The 21,210-nt window shown below is 41.8% G+C and overlaps 1 protein-coding gene across 2 annotated transcripts; it reads right to left on the reverse strand.

The window, feature by feature from the left end:
* Positions 1-630: 630 nt before the first annotated feature.
* RIC3 (RIC3 acetylcholine receptor chaperone) lies at positions 631-20,361 on the reverse strand. 2 transcript variants are annotated; one of them, XM_075755129.1, is made up of 6 exons: positions 20,152-20,361; positions 12,335-12,558; positions 10,944-11,022; positions 8,545-8,638; positions 2,417-2,562; positions 631-1,307 (listed from the first exon to the last, which is right to left on the reverse strand). In XM_075755129.1, the coding sequence occupies exons 1-6, from the start codon at positions 20,297-20,299 to the stop codon at positions 817-819; spliced, it is 1,182 nt and encodes a 393-aa protein (XP_075611244.1). In that variant the 5' UTR covers positions 20,300-20,361; the 3' UTR covers positions 631-816. The 2 variants fall into 2 exon arrangements, with proteins under 2 accessions (XP_075611244.1, XP_075611243.1); XM_075755128.1 differs by having other exon boundaries at positions 2,417-2,565.
* Positions 20,362-21,210: the final 849 nt, after the last annotated feature.

A 21,210-nucleotide genomic window follows, 5' to 3' on the forward strand; every position in this document is an offset into this window, starting at 1 on the left:
TTAAGGACAAACTTTCTTGCTGCTTTTTTTTTAAATCCCCAGGGATACTTTTAGTGTTCTTCTCAAATAAAACGTATGGTCCGATTCCTGCACTCATCTGGGAGTTTCACCAAGATGTTCATCATGACTATGGCAAAGAACAACTCATAATGCTTCAGTCTTGCTCACGCTCTTCCTGGAACACAGCATAGATTAGGCTACTGGTTCTGCAGCACGGAATAAACTGGGAAATGGGCTGTGGGTTGGGGCAGCAATGAATTTTGTGGGTCGTAATGACAACAGTTTCTCAGGTGTACAGCAGCAGTGACACAGTTGAGAACGAGTCACGTGCGTGACTATGGTCTGTTCTGCTGATCAGTTAACATTCAGGTAAAAGAAAGAAGGCATACTTTCTCCTTCAGCTTCCTGGTAATCTCAAATATATATGGATTTGATTAATTTTCATAACTGATAGCAGGCAAACATGTTTTTGAGAAAGTCAGAACAGACAGTTGGTTAACTCTGGGATGACAACAGGCAAAACCAAGGATGGTTTCTTCAGAATCAGAAAGAATCACAAGTATCTGAACAGAATAATCTGCTCCAAGATACCAGTCTCCAAAAAGCAAGGACAAAGCACTGTTGGCAACATCATGGTCAGCCATGACAAGACTGCATGAAAGAGGGCATTGGCTTCCAGTTCAGGTAGATGATCTGACTGTTACCATGGGAATGAAATTGGTACAACAGGATGAACACAGAGAAGTCTTCATCAGGAACAATGACAGTTTATGACCTCTACCTTCACCATTGAGATAACATCCATTATTGTCGCTATTACTCGAGTCCTTTTGTGTTGCGCTTTCTCAATGTGCCTGTTTCATCTGAATCGCTGGCTTTTTGCTCTTTCAGTGCTATATTTTCACTTTCACACTCCACAGACAGGTCCTCTTGCGTTGATTCTTCTGCTTCACTGCAGCTCTCACAGTGGAATCCAGAGTTCTCCGCTATGACAGCAGGATCATCATCCTCGTAACAACAGCAGCACTCCTCAATGATTTGGCTGTAATGAAGGTCCCTCTCCTCTTCACTGATACCAGTTACCTCGTCCTTTTTCTGCATTAAATCATGACTGCCCCTTCTCATGGTGAGATCAGATAGCAGGGTTTCATTGCACAGATACTCCTCATCTTCCATGCCCTCCATTCTTTCTGCCAGCTCTTCTGCAGAGGGCTGGCTCAGGTCAGGGTAGTCTACAAGGATTGTGTCTTGTTTGTGCTTGAAGCAATCAGAATTATCATAGATGGGATAGGTCTCTTCTGGATAACCTTAGGAATAAAGTGATATGCAGCTTGAAGTGTTACCAGCATTTAAAAGTAGTACTGACTTCAGTGATGGATGCACAAGTTTGTTATAACAGTTGGTTTTAGTACTGCCAGTGTAAGTGTCATCTATTTAACACCATGTATATGTCACAGTATTAAATCCATGGCAAGAATGTGCAAAACATGACATCTTGGGAGATGATGAGAAAACTCCATTTATTTTTAGGGAGCCAGAATAACAACCCTGACTTTCAAGAGTGAAAATCTGAGCTTTTCTGAAAGCTATGGGAGCTAACAGGTAAAAATTGTGTGTCTTAGATCTTTAAATGGATCAAATTATTTTGTTTCTGTCTATAGATTGACTGACCCATGTTTTGAAGATTTTTGGTATAAACAGCATTATTTATAAAGTTGAAAAAACAGGTATGTCAATGACTTTGTGCATTTCATTTTAGAAAATGCATCATGAAGTTGACTTAAGAAAACAGAGCTTGAGGCCACTGTTTATGCTTTATGTTTTGGAACATTTTTGAAAGCTTCTTAAAGAGCAAGGAATTAAGTCTGCATTTAAAATTATGATAGTGAGCAGCTCAACTAGGATATCTTGAAAACACATTTATGTAACAAGTAAACACCAAAGAATGGAAAGCCATTATAATAAACAATTTTTAAAAGACAGACTTCCTGGAGTCGACTTTTACAACATTGCAGCAAACAAAGAATGACTAATCAAAGTAAAAACTGTAAGTTATCCAAAACGTATTGATACTGATTTCCAAGGGTTTTATGATTTTGCATGAAATCTGGCCTGGCAAAGAAAGGGAGAGATATAAACCCACAGCAGCAGATGGAGTATCTGTGAATATTCATATGCCACTTTTGGCAGCAGACAGTGTAGTGTTTACACTAAAGGAAATGCTGGATGCCTCAAAATTTATTTTCTTTCTATTATGGTTGGAAAAACAAACCACCTCTTACAAAGTTTTGAACACTCACTTCTGAAAAGGAAGGATAAAGTTAACAAAACATTTTGAAAGGATCTGGGACTATAAGTAATCCTTATTCAATTTTTCTCATAAGAGAATTTTCTGGTAAGAAAGACTCTTGCTTACCTTCCCAATCTTCCATGTAAGGAGCTTCTTCAGCTTCCTTCTCAGGAGAGATGCCATCTATGAATTTTCCTTCTTTCATAACTCTAGTAATTTCTCGGAGTTGCTGAAGTAACCTTTTTTCCTGGTCTGTTGTAACATTTTGAATCCTGCTTGAAAATATTAGACACCAGCATTCAGTCCATTATTATGACAGACTATTGACAGAGTTTGAACCCAACTGTTTGGTCCATCCCAGCAGCACAGTCTGACGAAATCTGGCTGCAGCATGATCACTATTCAGCATCTGCATGTGGTCTGCACTTCAGCTCATCCGTGTATCCCGAAAGCCTGAAAACTTAAACAAGTAAATGAAGGCAGGTACAACCAACGTGAGAGCAAGATGAAAGCAACACACAAGCAAGAGTTATGGTACAAAAGACATTACAGAAATTTCTGGCCTTTAAAAGAGTGTTAGGTGAGAATTAGAGGGCCATGTCTTGTTCGAAGCATTGTAAGAAAATGTAATTCAGAACCGATGCTACATTTAAAACAACTTGTAGGGCTGATCATAATGTCTCACATAGACTAATGTCTAATGATCCCTAATTATGACCATTAAAGGTATTACATTTGCAAGGCCTCGTTAAGAAGTAAGTAAGTCAGCTGGACAGATCATCGTATACAGAGTCAACAATGCTGCCTGGCAGGGGGCAGGAGAGAAGCAGGAAGGAAGATTTAAAAATGAAAAGAAGGTGTTACATTTAACTTTAACTTGCCCTTTAGAATCAGAGGGAGAGTGGGAGAGGACTGAGATTTTTTATCAGATTAAATGCAAACTATAATATTGACCGGTTCTACACTGCTGATTCTAGTAATTCCTACTGCTCAGGTAATAAAATTACTGTTGTAACAAAAATGCTTCCAACAGATAAGGTCATGTAGTCATTATATGTTATTTTCTCTGGAAGAAAAACAGTCTCCTAAAAATCTTATGGACAGGAAAGAAGTATTTGGAGAGTGGTGATCTGAGCTCTACTAACTCACTCAGTAGGTCAGAACAAGAAAGACGCTGGTTGTACTTAGGGGTGAAAATGGTTCTGACTGTTGTGCTTGTTTCACCTTGAGTTTCAAGCGGTTCTTGAGCAGGTGTTCGATCCCTGTATAAGTGCCAGTTCAAGCCTCTCAGGGGACCGAGGCACTATTCTGACTCACTTTTGAATCTCGCTGTGTTTTAGGCAGGATCTGTTGCCTCTAGTTACTCAGAGAGGGTGGCCCTCAGCATGCTCAGAATGCTGAACCGCAGGCAGTATGTGATGTCAGACAGATGATCTCTGGTGACCTCCAGGCCATCAGATAGACAGATAGATAATCTTGAAGATTAGACAGCTGCTCAGCGAATCTTAGGGGTTAGATGGGAAGAGGGGAGCTGGAAATAGATTAATTATCTTGGATTTAGGTGATTAGTATCTATCTAAACCTTGTTCTGGGTACCTGCATTCTCATAAACTTGAAAATTAGCAGCATCCACCTTCCATTTTCCTCTTATTGACTGTTGTGAATAGAGCAGTGCTTTAATAGGTACCATGTGCTACTCTACACATACGGGTATGACGGTGATGTGGTAGTTACTCCACTAAAGGCCGCAGAGTCATACCGGTTTAAAGCCAAAGAGATTAGCATCATACTGCTGGTTTGTGCGATGGTGATCGAAGTGCCGACCCTGGGCCAGATGTTGTGCACAGCTGCACACACAGTTGTCTGTAACTGAACTTAGCTGAGGAGCAGGCCCACTGGTTTCATTAGCAGCTACCCAGGTTAAACTGACTGAGATCACAAGGCAAAACTTCTCTGCGCTTCCCCCGAGGGGCACTTTGGTCCATGGCTTGAAAAGCTGATACGGTTCCAACCCTATATGGAGGTTGCACTGAGTCCCCTCGAGCTGCGGTGGCAGTTTGTTCCCCAGAACAAGCGAAGGTGGGAGATGGCATCTTCTCAAAAGCCTGGGTTATGCAGATGTAGAATTTGAGATGTGAATCAAGAGGCACACAAAAAGAAATGGTTTCATCAGCTAGCTGCCTTTGACAGAAGCTGTAATAGAGCTGCCAAACTAATCCTCCTTTTATAGACAAAAGTGTATGTAATTTGAATATATATCACCTGGATAAAGACAGAGGCCTGTCTGTTTAGCACAATCAGGAGATATGCTAGCTCAGATAATAGGATCAGTCAATGCAGCTGCATTCACTGTGGCATTTCATATAGGAAAATTCCTAATATGCTGGATACTCTCATTAGAAAGCACTACTGTCTTATTGCAACGCAAAGTCTCTGTATTTCAGAGTATTCCTCCTCCAGATACCTTGCTTAAAAGACAAATATCCCTGTAGAGAGGGAGAAACCAAACCCCATGCACCATTTCTACTTCATTTAAGGCCTCTAGGAAGACTTACTGTAGGATGCTGGCAATGTGTAAGACATCTGGCTGCTTGCGTACGGGCAATTTACCAGGGTATAATGCACTTATGAATACTAGAAGGACAACAGATGCAAAAGGTTTAGAGTGTAAGAAAAGGTCATTATTTCTGCTCTGTGTGTTTGTAGCTCCAACAACACAGCTATTACTTTTCATAGTGGCAATGCTTACATTTTGTAGAGTCCCAAAGTGCTCACTAACGGATAAAGTAAAGGCTTCTTATTCTTACACTGAGATCAGAACATTTCCCGAAGAGCTATCATGACTGCAGTGAAAATCCATAATCTAACATGGTATCTCAGACATGTCAACTGGTATTTGCTTGCTTCATGATCTTAAAATAATCACCATTAAAATGCAGCTATAGCCCAATAATGGCACCCCACAGTGTATAGCCTCTCTCTCTCCCTCCCCCACATCACATTTGTTCAGTTTATGGTAAAAAGGCAAGTTTTTCCAATTGACAGCCTGCTAAGCAGGACTTTAAAACCAGGTAATACAGCTGTATTATTTCTACCTCTTACCTAATTATCAGAAATTCAGTTTTTTTTTTTTACAAGAGAGTATTGTACAATATTCCCATTGAGAAAAATATTTACAAGTGTTCTTCAATTTAAAGTGGTTTCAAAATACCAAATTTTAGAGACAGTGGTGAAAAGAGTATACGTAAGACATCTGTGAGAATGGGTAGGGAAATCTTTTGTACCCAACATTGAAACACTCTGCTAAAAGCCTGGAAAAAAGCAATATGCATGCTTTTAATGCAGAGTGCCCTATATAATCGTCAATCAAATCTTTATTTCTGAATCATCAAATTCCCAGCAAGGCTCCCCTTCTTTGCTGAGAGATACTGCACTATAAAGGCCTACATTCAGAAACTGGAGTTACTGAGGTCCCCTTAGTGATAGGATGTGATGATAAACTACAAAACCATATAATTTAAATTTATAACCTGTTGAGAAAAGTGGTGGGAAGAGTGCTAGATTTTCTCAGAGCTGTGAATCATTATATCCTTAGGTGCTACGTACTACCCATTTAAGTGTGTGCATTAGGTAACAATTATCTTTGTCCATCTCTTAGTTTAGGTTTGGTTACGTTGCTGAGGAGCCGGCCAGGTAGTTCTTTCTTCCCCTTGCTTTCTTACCTTGCTTCTAGTCCTTGCTAATACATACTAGGCCTTATTAAAAGTACCTGTGCTTGTACTTTTTGCAAGTTTTGCATTTCTGGAAAAGTTTCTGTACTTAAGGCAGTACCAATTCCAACTGGTACGCTGGTTTGGAGGTTGGTCTTCAAGCCTCATTAAAAAAAAAAGCAAATCCAAGTTCCTGCCTGCCTACCTTCTACAACACAGGGCTGGACAGTACTAGCTATGGACAGTACTAGCTATGGACAGTACTAGCTATCCCATCTCAGAAAACCAGCTAAGAGTATTGAGAGGTCTTCCAGCCTCACTTCAATCAAATGCTTTTGAAAGAAAAAGAAATGAGCAGGACAAGCCACAGCAAGAAAACAGCACGTACACTTGCTACAGACGAAAGCAGAATAAAATCACACAGCACAGTATACAGTATCCCTTTGAAACAGGATTTCTTTCTATGGTACAGCATTATCTAAGAATACACTGTCCTTCCAAACTCATCCAGATTTCAACAGCAATGCTTTTTTGAAGAAAATATACAAAAGTAGAATGTCTTTGGATTCTAAAAATCTTCACTAGGAGAATGTCATAAATCCTGGAGCAGTTCAGCCGGGAGGAGAATGCTTCTGAAGAATAGTGAGAGGACACTGCGGCACAAGCAAAGACCTCAGCACTATTACAACCACTGTGTGTTACGGTGATACAGTGGGGTTTGTGACAGTGCAAAATACGTCCTTTGGTTACTAACGCTTCACTTGGCAGGCTGGGAGTCTCTTTGCCATACCTAGTATGATGGGCCAGGGTCTCACTTGGGGTCTTTCAGCATTAGTTTAAATTTGATACCAGTTATTTCTTTCTCTGACTTTGCTGCTATAAGGATTTCTGTTTAACTGCATATTCATAAATGGAGCTCAAGTCATTTTTGCTCTCTTCCTCTCTCCTTTTTATTTAAATCTATCACCATCCAGATTGAATAACCCTAGCACTGTACTCTGTGCTCTAATTACACTTCCTAACCATATGTTTTATTTTAAGACATTCATCCAGTATTACTGAACTTAATGAGTATCACAGTGTAGATTAAGAAACCTTCAAAGTCTGGGTGTATTTGAAAAACAGCTATTATTTGCTCCATCTAGAGGTGCTTTCCCCCTTCTCTTTAAAGAGGCTACATTCAAAATTCTTTATTAGATTCAGATTCTGATTTCCCCTGAGGCCTTTAGATCCATCTATATAAATAGTTTGGTTGAACAAAGAAGGGAAGTTCTACTAAATAAAGGCTCTGAGCCAATAACACAGAGAGGAACAAATAGTGGATCGGACCCTAAACCCACTTTCTCAGTAAAAAATATCCTATCCTGAGAGTCAGCACAGTACCTGAGCAGCTCCTAAGCCTATTTCTAGCGGGCTGAAGGTACACGTAGAGCATTGCATTAGGTCTCCAAAACAGAGATGAATAATAGTCAAAATAGCATCCTCCTGTTTCCCTAACAAAACCAGGGCAGCTCAGGGGTTCTTCTCCCGCTGGAGCCTGGCCTAACGCAGCACGTCTGGCACCTCGCCTTGCTGAGACGAGCGCAGCCGCCGCAGAGGGCACTGCGCAAACCGGGCAAAACTCGACGCTCAAAGAGAATGTGGTTTGAAGTGTAAATGAACACAACGCGGAGGTTTGGCACAGACTTGTTCCTACAGAATGGGTTAAAACAGGCATTGGCTGATCCAGACAAAGTTAACGTGCGTTACAGCCTCAGCGGCTATCTTTTTTGCTTGCAAACATGACCTTAATATTCATGGTATTTAAATTTTCAAACACTGCAGTTATGCATTGCCCTATTGATGTGTTGTTACACTCCTTATGTAAAACATAGAATTGTCTCCAGTGTTTCTTTATAATGTAGAATAGTCATCTCAGATTTATAGCAAACATTAATAGACATAATAAATTTTTAAATTGTGATTTTACAACTCTTTTTTTTTTCTTTTATATTTCAAAGCAAATGCATGGATTTACTGGTTGCAGGGTGGAACTAAGTTATGGAATCAGATTATTATACAATTCTGCCCTTAAAGAAATATTTTATGGATATTCTAACAGGCATTTACACAGATTATAACAGCATTTCTATTTAGAAAAATAATCCATAACACTGGAAAATAACATAAAACAAATGGGTCTCTCAGGAATCATTCAGAACGTTACTTTGGTCAAATAAGACAGGTTGTTTTATATACTTTAAATCTAGACGTTTTATTTTCTGTTTATACATACCTGTCATTATCTTCCAAATAAGGCACTATACAAAGGGGGAGGGTAGAGATAGTTGCTTTTCTGTTTAAGGATAATGAAGTTAGGAAAAATGATTTATTTTAAATACAGACACAGAAAAAAACTGCAGAAAAAAAAGTGTGATGTGTAAAATCAAATTTCTACAATTTGAGGTAGTGACAAAAATGCTGTTTTAATATAGCCAACGTAAGAAAGCTTGATTTCTAATCAGAGCAGAATCCCTCCTTAAAATGCTGTAATTTGAAACATACCTGTCACAGTTAGGTCCTACTATGTTCATTAATTTTTCCATAGCTTCTTCTGTCTCTCTCAATTTTTCCTGAAGTTGGGTGAGCTCATAGTCAGCTGTAAAACAAACAAAATCCCAAGATCTGTCAGTAGGAGCTTTGAAAATGCAATCCTTGTCCCATTATCACAGGTAGCATATGCTGTACCAAACCAAACTGGCTGTGAGGAAACTAAAATGTGCAGTTTAAAGAGCTCTACCTACTTTTCCTGGTATAAGAAGGTGAAGACTGTTGCCAATGGTAATAGGACACACAGAAAGCACCTTCTTTCAAAGGCTCCCAAGCAACCTCCCAATAAGCAGAGAGACTAGGCCACTGTAAATGCCCTGGAGATTAAAGCTTACCTTTTTTTCTTTTTTTTCCCCTAAGGAAATCATAGGGGTTTACTGTCTACTGCAGAATTAATAGTTCTCATGGAATTTCACTGTTAAGGCCTTGGGAACAGAGACAAAAGATGACTTCAGTATTATCTAATGAATCTAAGATTTGAGAAATCACGTCTTTATCAAAGAGAATAAAGTTCATGGGCTTGATGGCATCCAACCCTGTGTCCATAGTGCAATAGTAGACATATAAGTACACATGCAGGAACACCCATACTGGCTATAATATAGCTAAAAGGGTTAGCAGTAAAGATACAACAGCATGGACGTCAACAAAAATGCTTGTGCTCCTTGTTTGGCTTTTGTAGGTCACACTCAAAATCCTATAGCTGAAACCTCATTGTTCCCCACTGCAGAACAAAATGAGACCAGCCTGGGTTGGTTAAACAAGCGATAGGATGAGAAAATGGCCTCAAGTTGTGCCAGAGGAGGCGTAGACTGGATATTAGGAAAAAATTTCTTCACCAAAATGGTTGTCAAGCATTGGAAAAGGCTGCCCAGGGAAGTGGTTGAGTCACCGTCCCTGGGGGTATTTAGAAGACGTGTAGATGTGGTGCTTAGGGACATGGTTTAGTGGTGGACTTGGCAGCGCTAGGGTAACGATTGGACTTGGTCATCTTAAAGGTCTTTTCCAACTAAACGATTCTATGATTCCAAATATTCAGGTGCTACAGGCAACACCTGTTTAAGCAGCACAAAGACACAATGGAGCTCCAACATAGTAGGAATGGAGAAAGCAATCCACAAACATCCTGCTTTTGGAAAGATCCCTATTCTGCAGAGAAAGTCATTACTTAATGTCATTATTTTGCACATCAGAGACTTTAAAAATAGGGGAAGGGAAACTGGCAAAGAGAAAGGAAGTTACTCCCTCCAAGCCACTATGTAAGTGGTGACTCAGTCTTCAGGTTCCTAGTCCAGTGACTTGTCCCCTGCTCTGCTAGAGCTTGCCACAAATGCTTTAGGAATACAAATGAAGAGCTCTAGGAAAAGGCAGAATAATTTTCATCACCAGTTCTTTGGGTTATAATGACAGTAAATATTTAACTTACTGCAAAGTTAGTTTCTCTTACCAAGCATTAGAGAAAAAAAAATACAATTACTATTACTAATAAATTGCACAAAATTGCCAGGCACAATGCAGTACAAGTGCACTGAAAATACAATCTATAGTGCTGAGTACATTAGGTATTCCTAATATATGCATTAATGTCAAGATAATTACAGCTATGTTAAGACAATTACCTTACTGCTAGCACTTTCTATAAAGCCCTAAGTACTTTTCTTCCCTATTACAATTTAGCCAGCTAAACACAACGCATTTAAATACTGTTATGGTAACTACTCATCCAATCTTCAATAGTAAGCTTATTAATTTATCTAATAAATGTCTACAAATAGCTGAATCTATCCCACTGATGTTTAGGTAAAATGACAGTAACATTCCAGAATACTGTTTGTTTGCTTTATTGCACTCATCGAAACCCTGAGCATTGCAAAAAATGAAGGGAAAAAGTAGGAAAGTGCCTCATGATGGCTAAGAATTCACAAATTCAAAAAAAAAATGAAGCTCGCTTCTAATAATATCTTTATATATGATTATTAGAATATTACAGATTATAGAATAATTACAGACCGACATCCTATTACCCATTTTTAATCATTAGGTACATAGCTTTTCAGCAAATCTGTAGTTAATTCAGTGAACCTAGTGAAAAGCCATTGCTTCCAGTGGGGCTTGGGATCAAACTACTATCGCAGAGTCTCATTAGCCGAATGAGATTAGAAAGTGACGGTGCAGTAATTCACTTTAAATCTTGCTCATTCCAACACAGAAGCTTCTGGCTTGTTCTTTATGGGGAAGGGGGGTGGGGGGGGGAACAGCAGCTTTACAGTGTGCGCAGAACTTGAAGAACCCGTTTGGACCGTGGCTCTACAGGGTCAGCAACTACCCGGATACAACTCAGAAGTCATACTCACTGATTTTCCTCTTCATGTTTCCAGGTGCAGCAGTAGGGCATTTCCTCTCTCCAGCAGTAGTTTTCCCCTTGGAAGCCAGCTTATAAGTGAAAAAAGAAGAACCTTCTACAAGTTACAGCTATATTACTATGTACAGTAATATATAAGTCCCATAGGCAACAGAAGAAGGAAAAGGATAGGAAACTAAAATTATGCCAGAAAGTGACCACAGAAAAGCATGTCCAGCAGCAAAAACAGACAACCATGAAAGATGCCTGGGAGATCTTGCTAGCTGAAAACTCCTAAAAGACATTTGGAACAAATGATATTTTTAGGAATAGTGAAAACATAACTCATAAAAAATTTTTTTGTCATTTTAGCATATTTATCTGTTCCAGCCTGACCCTGTAATTCTTCTGCCTGTAGGAGGGAAAACCCAGTGCACTGGGCAATTATTATGAAATAAAGAACAGGTTCTGAAGGAATGATATGTGACCCCACTTGTCCCTCTTGCAATGTTTTCTGCCGTTATCCCTCACCAACCTTGCACCTGCAGCAAAGAAACCGGCTGGCTCTATATGGAAGCTGCAGGCTATCCATGTCTTTCATCCTCTCTGCGTTTCATCAGTTCACCCAATTCACCTCGTTCTTACCTCTGTCTGTCCAGAGCAGGCTCTACTGTTTGGACACTGCTCACTCTGGAGTCAGCCCCCAAAGGAAAAAACATTTCCACAAGTCCACTTCTCCCTCCTCCCACACAGCTGACTGTCATCACCTACATGCAAGTCACGTCTGTGTAACAAAAAGCCATGAGAACTTCAAATCACACGTGAAACACTTGAGGGGAAATAGGGCTGTGCTTTTTTAAACTAGCTTTCAACCAGTTCCTCAGCTGGGGTAGTTCCAGCGTGGCCAACACAACCTTACAAACTCCCATTCTCCAACAACGTGGTGCTTTTGTTCCAGATGGTATGCAATAACTGTACTCCCTCTCACTTTACATGCATAACACAGTACATAGCATATACAGCATACATAATATATAGTCACACATAATAGAAAAGGATACTACGTGTATATCCAAAATTAACCTAACATTGTCCTGGACATACACATTTGGGGGGGGGGGGGGGGCGGGGGGTAATTGTAAGAGGTCAGACTGTAAAAATTGTAAGAGGCCAATACAGGATCACAGCAAACCACCCCTGCATTCTCAGCTACAGTCTTTGCAATGGCAAACCCCTGAGGATACACCAATCTTTTGACCACCCGTCAAAGGTCCAGCACAAGCTTTTTTTTTTTTTTTTGAGCAAGGCTGAAATGGAACCAGGTACAGAAATGGGACAATCATTTCTGTTTTGAGGGGTTTTTAGTTGTTATTTCCCTGACTTTTCAATTTACATAGGTCTTACCTTAAATAAAATGTAGAGGATATATAAGAAGATGCCAAATCCATATATCGGGATAATCTGCCCCACAAGACCTCTCCCAGTTCCACCAGTGCTTCCACCACCACCTCCACCTGCCTTGGCTTTGGCAACTGCTTCAGCAAGGTGAGACCTCGGAAAATGGGGGGCAGCTCGGCTGTCGGGAGTGGCCTGGTAAGGCATCCGCGGTGGAAAGCGACCAAGCTTCCCTGCAAAAACACACAAACTGATTACTTTTCTTCCGTTACTTTTCACCCTTTCACATGCAGCCCAGAACTGCAGCAGGTGCGGCTGACCTCTTTTCTCTACTTTTAAATACACCACCACTGATGAAAAAAGTAACTTGTTGGGCTGTGAGTAGTAGGTCTGTAAACTCAATCCTCAGTCACTTACTACATGCAGTGCTAGGAGTTAGGTATGCACAATTACTCTCTTGATTTTAAGAAGAGAAAAAGCTTGCAGGGCAATTAACAAAACACGGAGTCTAACAGGTATGTACCTGTCCAAAGACCCTGTGAATCAGCATCACTAACGGGATGAAAACGCAAACTCTTACTTTTGGTTCTCTGCTCTAAAACCCCCAACAACATACTGGTTTTTTGCTGTGAGCCTGATCTCGCAATATTACGCAAAGGCATGTTAACGCATAAACCCCTACCCATCTAGCATCCTGACACACAACTGTTTGCCCACTGCAGATTTTCAGCTATTGCCGTAAGAAGTAGTGTTTTACCTGATTTTGCCAAATGAATAATGAAAGATAAAAGCAGTGGCACCTCAAGCTGTTCTCCTTAAAAAGGTGTTGGGTAAAGCAGTGTAAGAGAGGAAATTGAATATAACTTGGGACATACGGTCTGTGGCATTTTAGAGGGGGAAAAAAATGGTTTCTAGCCTTGAGAGAGGCAGATGTAATTTAAAACAAGAAAGGGGAGTGAGCATAAATGGATGCACGGGTGCTAGTGTAAGACTGCAGCGAGCCTAAAATGGTGCTGTGGATGATTTCATTCAACTGAAAGGCACTGGAACCTCAATAAATCTAAGCTCACGCATTAACCTATTTTCTTGCTGCCATCAATTCAACAATTTTGCCACAAAATTCACTATTTTACTCCTCTGTGTACTTGACATCCTGCCTTCTAGCTCCATATCCAGCTTGGACTTGCACCTGCACTCCTTTCCACCGTTTGGGACTGAATCGAATTGCTCGACTACTCCTGGATGGAAGCAGCAGAGACGGGGACTGCCAGGCCGGGCTGCAGCTCACCCCCTGACGCCACCCGCAAACCTCTCCCTCCCTGGCGCACGCAGCAGGAAAGCCAGGCAGCCTGGCCACCGGTCACTGCCGCGGGGGCAGGCTGCGTGCACTTGCATAAAGAAAATGAAAACCAGCTTTGGAATAGCACCAAGAATAACTACCCTTTCTTCCGTAAGTACCCAGCTGCAAATATTTTTATGAGAAGCAAGACAAGAGAAAATTAGATCAAATTAACATTCGCTTTTGCTAGGAAACACCATCAGAGGCAGCTAAATTCTTGAGCACAGAAAATTACAGTAAATATGTATTAGGAAGTGATATCTATAATTTGTGAAGTTCTACTATTAAAAACACATGTTTCTTCTAAGTGATGGCGTATGTTCTTTGAATGCTGTATGCTTTAGCAAAATTGCCCAGGTATACCACCAGTCACCAAAACCGCTCTCAGACTAGGTCAGGCTTAACTTTGAGGAAGCTGTTATCATGCACTTCCATTTTAGTGAATTATTCAAAGTCTGTGATGGAAAGCATAGCATCTTATTTACAAGAAAGTCCCATTGCTCCAGGAGGAATGCCTTGTAGCAGTAGGTCGCTGGGGAAACAAATGTGATGTCATGTAGAGAGCAGTATCACTGAGGTGGGGATGAAACCACAGGGCAGATAAACCTTTGTAAAACATCTTATACTCATGCAAGTATTCTTTATTTAAAAAAAAAAAAAAAAGAGATGAAGAAAGCCGAAAATAATTGACAAAGATGAAATTGTATTTAAAGGGAATAGTTTTCTAAATTTTCCACAAGGCCTCGTTTGTGCTTTAAAAGATTCCATTCAAAGATAATCAGGCCAAAGGGACACACACTAGTCATTTCATTATCAAAATAATTTTAAAGGGGAATTTCATGGCTCCTAGTTCTAAATCTTCCCTGTTGATTTTTAAATTTTTATAATTATTTCCTTATTTAAAAAAAAAATTATTTTCCATATTTTTTTATTGTGAAGAACCCATGCAAATTATAGAGGAAATTGATGGAAAGGCAACTTAAAAGCACCATATGCACACAGCTGTCAAATACTGAGTATATAAATGGAAATGCATAGTGATTTGGATGCCACTGTCAATTAAACAAGACACCTCATGCAACTAAAAAACCCAGCACCCCAGCACACACTCCAGTAGGTGATGTGCCTGGATTCCACATTTCCAGGGATGAAACAAACCACCTTCAAATGGAGATGACGACATACTCTCCATCAATAGCACCAAGTGACACTTCCACGTGAGCACAGAAGGGCACGTGCTGGGTCCTTGTTTGCTGCACCATCCAGTCGCCAGTGCTGCTGGTGAGACTTCAACAGGACATTTCCCGTGCTGTGGGAAGAGGACTAACCTCCATTTAGGTTTGAAGGGCACCACAGTGCTGCTCTCCTTTTGAAACGTTTCTCAGCTCCCCTGGGACAGCCTGAGAACTTCATGCAGGCCTGACTGCTGCATGTGGCAACTCCACCAAGTACACCCTACCTGGCTTTGCAATCTTTTTACCTAAAGTTTACCCAACACGTTTAATAATTTGTCAGTTTTATGCTTCAAATCAACTTTGCAAACAAGCTACAGGGCAAGCAGAGTGTGTTTTGCCTAATGCTGTCCCTTTAATAGCGTTAAGTCCAAAAATGAAATGATGCCCCAGCTAATGTTTGTGTTTAAGAGACTGAATGCGGATGAAGTCCTTAATAGCAGCATCACATTAGAATTACTGCGGGTTTTAAAATCTTTTAACAATATTAACACTCAACTGAAAAAAAGCAAATGTTAAAAAGTATCTTTATAACACATCTAATACAACAGCCAACCAGTTGATAATATTCAGACCATCCAAGTGTCTTTTTTCCAAGGAAGCTGCTCTGTGTTGTACCTAATGGAGTTTAGGAATTGCTACTGAGCCCATCTTGACTATTGACAAAGTTATTTAGACTTAAGTTACTGCACGATTCAGTAACTCTTAGTCTAGATAATAAGTCTTTCTGCAACATCTGACCAGCTGTAAAATGCTGGGATACATACATATATAATAAAAAAATAAAGTTTGACATAGAGGAAGTATATATGCGCTGCGGCTACATTAAGTTTGCACTCCATTCATCAGGAGATTTACAATACATGACTTCATTCATAAAATATGCATGTTCTTCAGACCCCAGGAAGCGGAGGAGGAGGGTTAGAGATAGCAAATGGCAGTCTGGGAAATGTGTGTGACTCATCCGAGCTGACAGCAAAGCAAAGGATGCTGTTCTCATCACTCCTCAAGCAAGCTGCTCTTTAGGGTGGCAGCACCCATAGTTCTGCCCATGCTCTGCTGTAGGCACTCTGCCTTTTTTCTTCAATTCCATCCAAAAAACATAGTTATGCTACTTTGGTTTGGAAATGCTAAGATTAAGTGTGGTTTTTTCCGAGTAAAACATTTACTATTCCTTACTGTGCATGCAAAAACAACCAAACAAAAGAAATCACAGACCAAGAACAAACCAGCTTTAACTGAAAAAAACATGTGACAGCGGGATACAGAACTATCCTCCTGCCTCCGACATGCAAATTCCAGTCCTCAAACTTATCTTCAAACTGTCTAGGGATGGTTAGGTGCCATTTACATTTTCCTGGTAAAATGTTCATTGTAGTGACTGAAAAAGAAAACCACTGCTTTTTCAGACAGTCACGGGGATCAGAAATGAAATACGCTTCTCTGAGAGCCAGAACTCAAGAGTTTTGTATGTTTTTCTCCCCTGCTCTGTTGGACTTGATACTTAAAGACGACACATGCTCCAAGCAAAGCTTTTGCTAAGTAGGTTGTGCAAGACCTCCCTCTCTGGTAGATGCCAATAAAGAGGCATTCATACTGAAGCCTTCTTCTCAGGACGCTTGAATCGTTCTTTAGTCCCTCTCAGCAGTGTATTTTCATAGAACATTTATTTTCTCTCCTTCTCTCTCCAATGAGATGAATTGGCCAAAGGGTTCTAAAGCTGCAAATGGGAACACACAGAAAGACACACAGACTCCATGATAAAGCAATATTTGATTTTCTCTAGACTGAAAGTGTCCTCCTAGGTTTTCTTGCATAGCCTCCACGTTTAGTATAATAGCTTAGAATAATCTATACAGAAACTGTTTTCTTGACATTTAATCTAAATTCTCTTTCAAGCCCCCTATATCTTTCTGCCACTATTCTTTAACACCTCCTAATTTCCCCAGCACCTCTGCCCACAGAAAGCCCAAGTAATTAATCCTTTTTATAACACTACAAATTCATATTCGGTTCACTCTCCATTTCAGTATTATACACTGTCACAAGACCCATGTTTTAGATTTTTTACATGTGCAGTCATTTATGTTACTATAAATATTTCTGATTCTGGCAGACACTGCAACATCAAGATGAACTGGACAAACGGTATGCATGCATTTAGTTCTTGCTCTTTTACTGACATTGACAAAATAGCCCTAGCTGTGTTCCCAACAACACAACTTTAGAAACCCACCCAAAAAAGGTCAGAAGGAATGGCAATTTTGAAATCCTTACTTTAAACCACTGCATGGATGTTTTTAATGGACACAAATGCTTGAACATTTTTTATTAAATATTGCAGGTAGGGGTTGAAAACACAAAACCTACCCAAAATGGAAACATCTTAATTTTCTTAAGTAAGGACACCTGCGGGCAACTGATGTGTGCATGGCACAAATCCAAGCTGGGCAGAGGCGTTACCAGAACATCATGTATTTTTCTTGTAAAGCTGATGCCACTTTATTGTTCCTAAGAATGCAGACAGACTATAAACCTATTGCCATGGAGCTGTAAGGTTTTTCTTAACCGACCAACTTAGAGAGCAGTTTTACAAAATGCATGGCATATATTTATGAACACTACACTTAAAACACTCTTTAAACAGCTAGTAGCTCTTTATTTTCCTCTCTTCCAAAAGATTTTTAAAAAGAATAAATTATAACATCTGTCCGTGAAGTAAACTGGAAATGTGATACATTCACAGCAAATTCTTTAAGTTCTTTCATATACATGAAACTACTACTGTGAAAAAGAACCACATTCCTGTCTGGAAGATATTAACTTCTATAGTGCTATGCTCACCATTTTCCTAAAAAAGACCCCTGAAAATGGCTTTATTAGAGAAAGTGCCATTCCCATGCTTAAAGCCTGTTTCAATAAAAAGTCTTCTGATAACATTGACTACTAACAAATTGTAGTAAACTTTAAGAATGTTTTATTCAGAGCCATTTTGCCCCCAGACTACAATAAGCACTTTATTATCTTCAAGAATGACATGATTACTTCAAGTCCCTGAAACTCCCGTCAGGTAACTGCAGTTATCAGTTCACCGGAAAGGAAGAATGACTAATGACAGAGATATGAATTGAACTGTTCGATCAAGATTTATTCTTCCAATAAAAAAATAACTTCAGATTAAATAAAGTTTGGTCTATAGAGCAGGTGTAATGAAATCCTTGCTATCAAATTGGAAATACAGACTATAAATTCTCATCTGAAATGGATCAGCTGCGGTGAGGTATTACATCCTCGGCCAAAGCCAGGTGCTGGGCTGCAACAGAGGAGCATGTCAAGCGCTCGCTCTGCACCAGGCACACGCTAACTCGCGCTGGACTCTGATCTCCTGCGGGATGATGGAAAGAGTATTTATGTTATCTGTTTTAAGCATTCAACTGTGGCTGTGATTAGTCAGCTTACGACAGCTGTGCTTAAAGCTGGCTGTGCTAGAACGGGTATGAACATCATTTATCAGACAGATGTTGCTGAAAATAATTTGGGGGCAAGTTTTTTGTTGGGTTTTTTTTAAGGTAATTTTTCTGTCAGATCAATTCAACCCAGTCCATCCTGCAGCCAAAGAAGCACCAGAACATTAGCTGACAACTGCCTACGACTGCACCTCTGTGGGAAAACAGTTTGTCAAACTCCGTCATCTGGTATCGCTGCGGGATCAAAGTCAGTAGCTCTGCTGGGCCAGAAGTTAATGGAGAGACAAGCACCCCTTCCCCGAGGATCTGCTCCCATCCCTGCTCCAGGCAGGTGACTCCACAGTCCTCACCAAGCCCCTCTGCTGTCTGCTGGGCCTTTGCAGGGCCCAGCACCATGCCCTCAGTGCCTGCTCTTGATGCGCTACCAAAAAAATCAGCTACCATTCCGGTTTTCAGTGTTAAGAGATTATGGAACGAAACTATAAACCTGTAGATCTACAGTGCTGATGAACCTATACTCAAACAGAATACACACAACCACCATGGAAGCGTAGCTGTAGTACTGAAGTCATACATTTTGATTGAGCATAATGTTGTTTCAGCAGTAACTTCAGCCTCTATGTCCTTAAAAACCCTTGGTCAAATGAAATCCATGTCACTGAACTGCACGGTCACCTAAGAACCAGGCAGCTGTTAGAAGGACGCAGATAAAGTGACTGAACACAAGTCCCTGTGGGGCAGCATCCAGCACAACCTCCAAGTTCTCTGTACTTCCCTCAGCGTCACCTCTGGCTCATGGGCAGCCCTGGGCAAAACTCTTTTCTCTGCCAAGCCCTGGGGCTACGATACTAGCTACTTCTGTGAAGTGCCTTGGGGAGAAAAACCTACAGTAAAAGGCAATGGGCATAAAATGAACGGGAGATGCTTGCACAAACCCACGCCTCTACAACTTACAGGAGGCGACATGCAGAGTGGGAGGGCAGGCAAGAAGGACATCACTCGAGGGATTGCAGGGACAGGACCCGAGTCTACATGAGTCATCATGTGGCACATTTATTATGAGAGTCACGTGCATGAAAGTTAAGTTTGAAATACTGGAGTATGAAACTGAACAATGAAAATGATTCAAATGAACTTTTATTTAATATGCAACAACAAAAGCATTCTGTACAGAAAGTAACAAAATAATGCTTTCAAATAAAAAGTGATGTATCACAATGAAAAAAAAAAAAGTAGTACGTGTCCTTTCAGTAGCTTTAGTACCTCACTTACCTAAAACAAGTGAAATGAAATTTGGAAGATTTTAAACTTTTTTGAGGTTAAATTACAGCAAAGATGAGAATAAAAAATTCAAGCTTTGGCACTCCACACGTCATTAAGGAGAGAGCATGAGAGTGACACGGTTAACACTTATGGGAAGGATTGGCTACGCTACGGTTTCATACCAGGCGGCAGAGCACCTTCCAGACGCGCCGTGCAACCAAGGACCGCTCTCAGAGCCCGGCCGGCGGCGCCAGCATCCCCGGGAGCGGAGAGCTCAGGGGCCGGGCCCAGCGCAGCGGCGCGGCCCACCGCCGAACGCCCGGCGAGCCGGCGGCGAAAGCCCGCCCCGTCCCGGGCTCACCGCTGAGTCACCGTCCGCATGTGCCTCTCGGCCCCCCGAGCAGCAGCCGAAAAACAGACCTCGGCATTCCGGGGAGGGGGGGGAGTGGGGAGACAGGCGGTGAGGAGCGACCCGCCCTCGCCTCAGCGGAGCAGCCGCCGGCGGGGGCCGCAGCGGCCTCTTACCCTCGGGCGGCGCGGGCGCTGCGAGCGGCGCAGCCCCGGGCTCCTGCCTCCCGCCGCCCCGAGACAAGAAGGTCCGCGGCAGGAGGAGGGAGACGCAGAGCACCAGGCAGGAGACCATGGCCACCCTGCAGCACGTCGAGTACGCCATGGCGGCCGCCGCGCCGGGGCCGCTGCGGAGCCGTTACCGGACCGTCACCGCATCGTTCGTCTCTGCGCAGGCGCAGGCGGCTCGCGCAGGCGCCGGCGCGGCCGGGCGGGAGCCTGAGGGAGGCGCGGGGCGGTCCCGGCGTCTGAGGGGCGGTGGGCGGTGGCGAAACCTCGGCCTTGTCCTCTGCAGGGAAAGCGCTGAAAAGTGGGGTGTGGGCAGGCGAGGTGCTGCTCTGGGTTGGGTTCTTACAGAAGCGGCCTTAACCGCAGAAGCGCAGGTCAGGGCAGGAGGGTGCATTTGGATTCCCAACCCCGCCATGTTTTCCAGACTCTGTGTCCCCCCCTTGACTGTAGCACTGCAAACTCGTTGGGGGGAAAAAGAAAAAAAAAGGCAAAGACATTGCCCCTTTTTTCCTCCCTTGCGAAGGGTTTCAATGTCACACCTGGCCTCTGCTGGTGGCAGTGATGGCAGGACGGAGCAGGTGGGCCCTGGGTGCTGAAAGCTCTGTGGTGTCTCGCCATGCTGAGAGCCCATTTCGGTAGCAGTAGTACGATTACCGGCGCTCCCCCTGGCCTGGGAAGGGGCCAGAGCCTTTCCTGCGGTGGGAGTGCTGTTGTGAGGGCAGCTGGGCTTGCAGGGGCAGGAAAGCATCTTGGCCAAGAGCTGGTTGAGGCTGTGGGTCACCCGGGTTCTCCATGTGGAATTGTTTCCCCGCTTTGAGCACACAGGATGGATGTAGAACAGTCCAGACCATATTTAAAATTAATTCAATTTACTGCAACTATCTAAAAAATTTAAAAATTACAAATGTGCATATATTTTCAAAAGAGAGCTTGAAATTTGCACACTGTCAATACATTTGTTTAGGTTGCTGCCATGCAAAGTCATCCTGAAACCACCTTCCCACAATA

Source organism: Balearica regulorum, chromosome 5, assembly GCF_011004875.1.
Source record: "Balearica regulorum gibbericeps isolate bBalReg1 chromosome 5, bBalReg1.pri, whole genome shotgun sequence".
NCBI classification, from domain to species: domain Eukaryota; kingdom Metazoa; phylum Chordata; class Aves; order Gruiformes; family Gruidae; genus Balearica; species Balearica regulorum.